The sequence below is a fragment of the Gavialis gangeticus genome, unplaced genomic scaffold (assembly GCF_001723915.1).
Source record: "Gavialis gangeticus isolate Ggan-Ray unplaced genomic scaffold, GavGan_comp1, whole genome shotgun sequence".
In the NCBI taxonomy this organism is placed as follows: Eukaryota; Metazoa; Chordata; order Crocodylia; family Gavialidae; genus Gavialis; species Gavialis gangeticus.
This window is the reverse complement of record NW_017729024.1, coordinates 89,925,446-89,933,266: the sequence shown is the minus strand read 5'-3', so window position 1 is coordinate 89,933,266 and position 7,821 is coordinate 89,925,446. Positions and strand designations below refer to the sequence as shown.

The following is a 7,821-nucleotide window of genomic DNA, read 5'->3' as shown; positions in this document are numbered from 1 at the left end:
CTCAAGATACAAATGCTGGAACTCTGTGGAGTGCTGGGTTTTTTGTTGTTTTAAAGACTTCAGAGGGATGTGCCCAAAAAGCTGCATGGGTGGAGCTCTAGCCTGCCATTCTGGTTTGAAATGCTTTGGACCTTAACCCCCTTCCTTGGAAGTATTTAAGAGGAGATTGGACAAACACCTGCCTGGGGTCATCTGACCCCAGCACTCTTTCCTGCCCAGGGAAGGGGGTGGGACTCGATGATCTAATAGCTCCTTTCCGAACCTAAAATCTATTAAATCTATGAAATCTATAACTAGACTTCTGGCAGCCCTGGGCAAACTGTTACTATCAGGCCCCCCTTCACCAGAGATAATGATCATAATAATAATAATAATAAAAATTACCATTTTGGGGCCCTCTTTCTGTCCGGGCCCTGGGGTGGCCACCCAGTTCACCCATGCCTGTATCCAGCCCTGCTTTGGACGGCTCAGCCTGAGCACTTTCTGTTGTAAATTGTTTCATAAATAAGCCATCTTTTCACCCCAGAGGAAGATGGCAATCTAGGCCTGGCAGTAGACCCTCAAGACTGCTCCCTGATTGGCTCCCTTTAGCACTATGTTTCATTTGATTGGGCTAGTGTGAGTCCCTACAATAGTTTTTGCAATGGTTTTGCTGCGTGTGTGTCTGGGGGAATATGGCTGACTGTGCTTGAACACAAGGAGAGAGTCTTTGCAGGAGCTGGAGAAAGAAAGGAGCAGTCCCGGGGAGGACAGAGTGGAGCCCGAAGAAGGACACAGGGAACTGTAATGGCACAATAGAGACTGTTTGTTTGGAGCTGAGAAGTCTGCTGTGCTGCTTGGGTTGTCAGTGCTATGACCCACCCCTTAGCCCCCTTTTTGAAAAAAACAACACAGCCCCTTTCCCCAGAAGCCGAGCAGAAAAGGAGCTTGCTGGGCTGGAGGGATGCCATCTGGGAAAGCCTGGGACAATGACAAGTCAGGGTTTCTAAGCAAGAGATTTGCCCCTTAGAAGCCATGCCTGGGGGTCCTCCAGGAAAGGGAGACTGAATAAGGCATCTTCTTGGGGACTTCTGAGGCAGAGTTATCCCTCAAAAGCAATGGGATCCATGACGAAGGCAAAGAAGGAAACTCCAAGTTTTCTTCTTTGTTGAACTTGATGATGTACTTAAAACATCTCTCTCTTGGTGGGAGAAATGATAAACAAATATAAACACAATCAACTGCTTTTGACTCAGGACTACCTGAGATGAAACAGTGGTTGGGGCAAAGAAAGTAAGATCAAAACCTAGGAAGAGTACAGCACAAACCTCTAAACTTGGAAACTCCCAAGTCTAAAATATGCCTTCTTAGGCTTCACAGCCAAAAAAGCATTTTTTTTTACACTGAGTGGAGGCTAGATGGGATAATTATTACCTCAAAGTAGCCAAGGCAACCTTATACTCCCTTCTACCTCCAGCTTGTCTCACCTAGATATGCTAAGGTAAAAAAAATATCTGTGCCTTTTCTGTCTTAGCCTTTAATGGAAAGATATTGATTAAGACAGATGACTCAGGCTAGCTATCTCACTGTAAAAAAACTCTTTTTGGCAGAGAAGTCATAACTTAAGACAACTTGGTGAGAAAGTCTAGGAAGTCTAAATAAATGTAAAGAAGTCTGAAACGTCATGTTGCTAGAAAGGGAGGAATCTAAGGTATACCTTAGCCTCATAACATGTGTCCAAGCTAACACTGCTTTTTGCTGTGCTATGATTTGCTCTGCCACTATCCCAAATCTTTCTGTGGAAACCCTGATGACCTATCATGGAACCCCAGGGCTCCACAGAGCACAGTTTGAAAATCACTATGTTGGCTAACAGGGGGGAGAAGTATACTTTTTCTCCTATGAACCCTGTATATCAGAAAGTCTAAATTAGGGTAAAGGGATCAAACTTACACCACCCTAAACATCTCTTATGAATCTGTCCTAAAGGATACATATGCATAAGAGAAGAAAAAGACCAGCATATTATCTATAATGAAAGCAAAGCACACTGCAAACATTTCTAATAAATTCCATACAGTGGAATATAAAGTAGTTTCTTACAAATGATGCAATTAAAAGTGTCAAAGATTATACTCACACAAGTGACTAAAACTGAATGAATGTGAATATGATGTTAATGTAAGGATCCACTAAAAGCTCCACTTCTCTTTTAAGGACAGAACGCTTATATCATATTTCACATTCTTTCTTAAATAAAGTCCACAAAAATCAGACTGGATTGTAAAACAAATATGCATCTTAATTATGAACACCTTGACAGATGTAAGGCTAAGAAAATCTGAATTCTGCATGACGACACTTGGGATCAAGAAATAAAGATAAATCCTCCTTCTCCAATGTCAGGTGGATTGAGTCATGTCTGGAAAGAGTAAGTTCAGAAAAGAACATCTGGCTATGTCAGCATAGCTTAACTATCCAATTCAAGTCTGTAGCAAGAATAAAAACATCAATGAGACGAATCAAAAATATATTTTTGAACCCTAATGAAGGTGTTAATGATGTCACCATGAACCTTTCCTTTTATAAAAAAGTTCTCTCCACTGTTGCAAATGGAGAGAATTGTTTAATAAAACAAAAATATGTGGGAAGAGATTAAGAATAAATATTTACAGACTGAGAGTCAGCTGTTTTGTTGGTGAGAGGTAATTTTCAATTTTAAAATTACTAAAGCAGAATACCCTCCTCCTTTTACATTAGCCATCCACCTATGAGAGCATTATTTAGTGATACTACGTGCTTCAAGGGGCCCTGAACAGCTAATATGATTTTTTTTTCCTGCAAGTTACCCACCTTTGGATCATATCTGAGCTATGTTTGATCAAAGCAGAAGCTATATGGAATTAGAGGCAGTAAAAAATTCCTTAGTCTTTGCTCACACATGAGTGCAAATTGCAGTGGGAAAGGCACCAATTACAGACCATAAGGGAGGAGATGTAGGGGATGGTAGGAGGCTCCTGGTCCTGGTCCTGGGTACAACCAGAAACTACACCCTGCTGGGAGTGGGTGGCCTGGTGGGGCTCCCAGTGACATGGGAGCCCCCAGGAAATGCCCCCAGGAAATGCCAGGCCAGTGATCATCCCGGTGAAAGGTGGGTTGGGGTGCCTTAACCCCTATCCCTCACCTTTGGGTGGGTTGCATACACCAGAGGTAGTTGTGGGAGGTTTGAGACCCCGAGGAGGAGAGTTGGAGGCCAGGTGTGGCCAAGGCTGCCTGATCACTGCAGGGGTTCGAGACCCCAAGGAGGAGAGTTGGGGCCAGGCACGGCTATGGCTACCAGAGCCCACCTGTAGAGGGAGACCCCGAGTAAAGGGGCCATTACGAGCAGTGTGGAGCCCCCAGTGTGAGGGGGGCAGTGTGTGGAACCCTGTGAAGGGAGAGGGGGCTCAGCCAGAGACAGCTGAGTCCTGACCCCAGTAAGTCCTCCTACGCGGGGAGGTAGAGTTTGGGTCAAATATAACACTGGTAGTAGCACCACGACCTGCTGCCTAAGGAGGGGAGTGAGAGTCCCCTGTGAGACCCTGAGGCACCAGTTGTGGTGTGAGGTAACCCTAGCTCCCCATGCCTGTGGAGGAGGACCCAGAGAAGGGGACCCTGGGATAAGAGTATGGGTCATACATCAAGGTCTGCCAGAGCTTCCCCTGACTGGCCCAGGCAGGGGCCAGGACCAGGATGGTCAGAAGGGCAAGGAGGCCCACCGAGAGGGACACCTATGAGCCAGGGGCCTGGGGTCCCGACTGGCCTGGAGGTGGGCTGGGGCTAGTGTGAGCCGAAGGTCCTAGTGACGGGACCACACCCGAAGGGGAACCAGTAGCAGGAAGAGATATGGCCTGGTATGATGGCAGCAGAGTCCGCCTGAAAAGAGGAACTCAGTTGGGGGGTCCTACAGCAGGATTCTGGGCCCCATCGTGGGGGACTGACATTTATGAGAACATCAGGATGTCATCAACGAGGCTTGGGCTGCGGTGTAGGGGAGGAATGGAGCCACAGATAGCGCCCCCAGCAGCAGGGCAGAAAATGGGCAGCCTCATGCCTAATTACATCTATTAATTAATCAATTAAGACCAAGGCATGACGGGCTAGAAGGCGGGTGGTTAGCCCAAGAACAGGTGGGTGGGCCATGCAGAAAATCGGCCCTGGTAGGCCCCCTGTTACACTAATATAACTTTTTATTCAGTTTACAAATAGTGTTAACAGACTGAATTTTTGTCTAGCTTCAGTTATGTAAACAGGAGTTTATGCAAGTTATTTATGCCTTAGTCAAGTTGCCTATTTAGTTCTCATTTTTGCCATGTAAATTGCAAATAAAGATGATTGTGGCAGGGCGGGGGCCCCTGGTGCCGTGTCCTCCCCTCATGCCCCTGCCAACTGTGCCAGATCAGGTTTCCCGCACCCTCTATCACTCGCCCGCCATGTCTTTGATCTTTAGTTCATTAAAGGGAGGTTGTCTTTCTCCCTCCCTAGCATGGTGCCTCTGATGCCCGTGTTTCTCGCGCCCACGCCCACACCGGGGCCCATACCCATGCTTCTCGTGCTCCACCTGCTCATGCTTCTCACACCTCTCGCGCGTCTCACGCTCCCCCTGCTCGTGCTTCTCGCACCTCTCGCGCTACACCTGCTCGCGCTTCTCGCACCTCTCGCGCTCCACCTGCTCGTGCTTCTCACACCTCTCGCGCTCCACCTGCTCGTGCTTCTCACACCTCTCGCGCTTCTCGCGCCCACGCCCGCACCGGGGCCTTTACCTGTGCTTCTCGCACCATGCTTCTCGCACTCGCGCTTCTCGCACCCTTGTGCTTCTTCCACTCGTGCTTCTCGCGCCCTCACCCACTGGGCCTCTTCCCTGTGCTCGCGTAGCCCACACTGGGCTCCTATCCGCGCTTCTCGCGCCCACTACTGCGCCCTCCCTGGTGCTCAGAGCACCCCCACCTTACTGGGGGGCTCCTGTTGAGGCATCCTCCACCCCTACAGCCTTGCCCAAACCTCCGGTGTAACACCACGCTTCTCACGCCACAACAACTAAAACCATAAGCACAAAACCCCTGGGCTATAACATAAATTCCTAGCCAACCTGGCTTGCTTCCATGTATCTCCCCATCAGGGTTTTCTCGAGCTCCATCTTCCTTGGCGGCCAAAGGGAGACTGAACTTTGGCCTCGGCCTATGCTGTTTATAAAGGCCAAGCCCTGCCCCCTTCCGGTCAGCTAACCAGACCGGTTGTCACGGCAACCCCGCACCTGTGCTGCCCTGTTGATTGGCAGCTGAGCTCGTAACACTGCCTCCAGTAGCAGGCACCTTAGTGCCCTGCTACAGTGATAATAATCATATTTTATTTTCATCTTTCTCTGCACTTGTATTAGGATGGTCAGAGATAGACCCATTTACCATCCATACTGGTGTCAAGCAGGGCTGCATCATTGCCCCAATCGTTTTTTCAATCTATCTTCCTGTGATTTTGATTCTTATCCATGACCACCTTCCTCCCAGAATTGGCGTTTGAGTATCAAATGGACAGTCAGCTTTTCAACCTGCAGCACTTTCACAGCAAAACAAAAGTCACCAAGACTTGCATCACCGACCTTTTAATACACTGACAGCTGTGTTATTCTCGCACGCACTGAAACCGATCTGCAGTCCACCCTTGATCTTTTCTCAGGTGCATATCACAGCCTGGGACTCTCCCTTAATATCAGGAAGGCCAAGGTGTTACAGTAGCCTGCCTTAACACAAGTTGCCCTGCTCCCCCCACAAATTACTACTGATGGTAAACCCCTGGAAAACATTGATCATTTCCCATATATTGTCAGTCACCTCTCCTAGTCAGTCAGTCTTGATCTAGAAATCAAACATAAGATGTGCTGTGCCAGTGTATCCTTTGAAAAGTTGCTTTGCCATGTCTTAGCTGACCGATATCTGCAGATGGAAACTAAGATCCTGGTCTACAATGCAGTAGTTATCCCCATGCTCCTCTCCAGGTGTGAGACGTGGGCGACCTATGGAAGCCATCTTACGCGCCTGGAATGGTTCCTTCAGTGTTGCCTCAGGAAGATCCTTCACATTCAGTGGGAAGACCACTGCACCAGTGCCAGCATCCTCTCTGCAGCTAACATAACCAGCATGGAGGCAAAGATCATGAAACATCATTTCCTCTGGGTTAGCCACTGTGTGCAGATGGCTGACACTCGTCTCCCAAAGCAAGTCCTCTTCTCTCAACCTAGTCATGGTAAGAGACCCATGGAGGACAGAGGAAGTGCTACAAGGACACCCTGAAGCATACCTTAAGAAGGGTGGCATCAGCCCTACAAATTGGGAGGTGCTGGCTGGTAACAGGTCTCAGTGGTGCTGCACTGTACATCAAGCTACAGTCCACTTAGAAGAGAACTGTCTTGCTCAAGAAGCTGAGAAATGGCAGAGGAGGAAGGAAAGTACCCAATATCCTGGCCAACAGTTGTACCCTCACCCCCTCAAGGCACCACTTGCGCTATCTGTGGAAAAACCTGCAGAGCATGGATTGGACTCACCAGTAATCCCCACTCCCAGCAGACATCACCCTCATATGATTAGGATGGTGCCTAGAGAGCCCCATCTGGTCAGAGCTTCACTATGATAGGCACTTTACAAACACAGAGTATGAGATCTGTCTATGTGGTATGCGTAATGTGACAAGTAGTAGCACTCTGAGGAGGGCCTTCTAATCCACGCACAAAGTACAGGAGGCACAGCCAGTGGGTTAACTATTAAGGGGCAAGCTAACACTGTCATTAGGCACTGTCAACTCAGCAATGTCATTAAGGTTGTTCAATTTTTTTCCTGTTCAGGGAACAGCCTGACAGTTTAAAAGACACAGAACACAGCAGTTGGTTAGTTGTCATTTGGTTGCTTGATTTTATTTATTTTTTTCTTATAACTTACCCCAAACCATTCTTCCATGCTCTGTATAGCATCGTGATCAGAAAAGCTCTCCTTTTAACACAAGATTGTTTTAAAGTTTGTTACTGTTTCTGCTCTGACTGGATGACCGAAATATTTTAAACAAGGAGTTAATCAGTGATTTCTCGACACACCCTTCTTTATATATGAATAGAGGATCTTAATGAAAAAGAGTCTTTCCCTCAAATCTTACCATGGACGTAATCCATTCACAACAATGATCAGAAGTAAAGAATAAAGGACACAACTGTGTCTGAATTATTCAGAATTCAAAAAAAAAATGTTTGCTTTCCAATATCTGAATACTTTTAATTTTAAGGATCCTCTGAACTTTCTGGCCCATTATTTATTTTGGTCCCATGATACTATCTGCTAGAAGGAATCAAGCCCAGAGAAAACTATTTCAAATTCCCAAGAGAAATAACTATGAAGTTCAACTATATGAAGCTGGGACTTGTGCACAATCTAGTTTTAGATTTCTCATCGTTCTAGTGGTAATCTGATGTACCGTTGGTATCTTTACCACCTCTGGTGAATCAAAGTGTGCTTCAGTTACACTGCTGTAATACAGATATAATTTAATTAATATAAAAGGAATTATTTCTGACCACAAGCAAGGGATAGACAATTTTTCTCAAAAATTTCTTCTGCCTTTTGTCAAAAAGCACCAATTTTGAAACACCAAAACATTTCACAAAAATGCAAAAATGTTTTAATGTTTTTTAGAACTTGAGAAAATGGTTCGTTGACTCTGAGGCGCTCCCAAGGCTGGAAGCATGGATCAGTTAATTGACTTACTACTTGCCAGTGCAGAGGGTGCCCGGGATCATGACCTGTTCCTCCCCGCCCCCCCCTC

The 7,821-nt window shown here is 46.7% G+C and overlaps 1 protein-coding gene across 5 annotated transcripts in view; it reads left to right on the top strand.

Annotated features, from left to right (window-relative positions):
- LOC109297545 overlaps positions 1 to 7,821 on the top strand; it is a 186,991-nt gene that overhangs the window by 122,434 nt on the left and 56,736 nt on the right. The window contains exon 3 of one of the 5 annotated variants that reach the window (XM_019517363.1): positions 2,303 to 2,415. The exons of 3 other annotated variants lie outside the window; for them this stretch is intronic. In XM_019517363.1, the coding sequence (XP_019372908.1) occupies positions 2,303 to 2,358 (56 nt within the window). In that variant the 3' untranslated portion in view covers positions 2,359 to 2,415. Of the gene's footprint in view, positions 1 to 1,885; positions 2,416 to 7,821 lie in introns of those variants that run through there. One more of the 5 variants, XR_002097346.1, reaches the window with a different exon arrangement.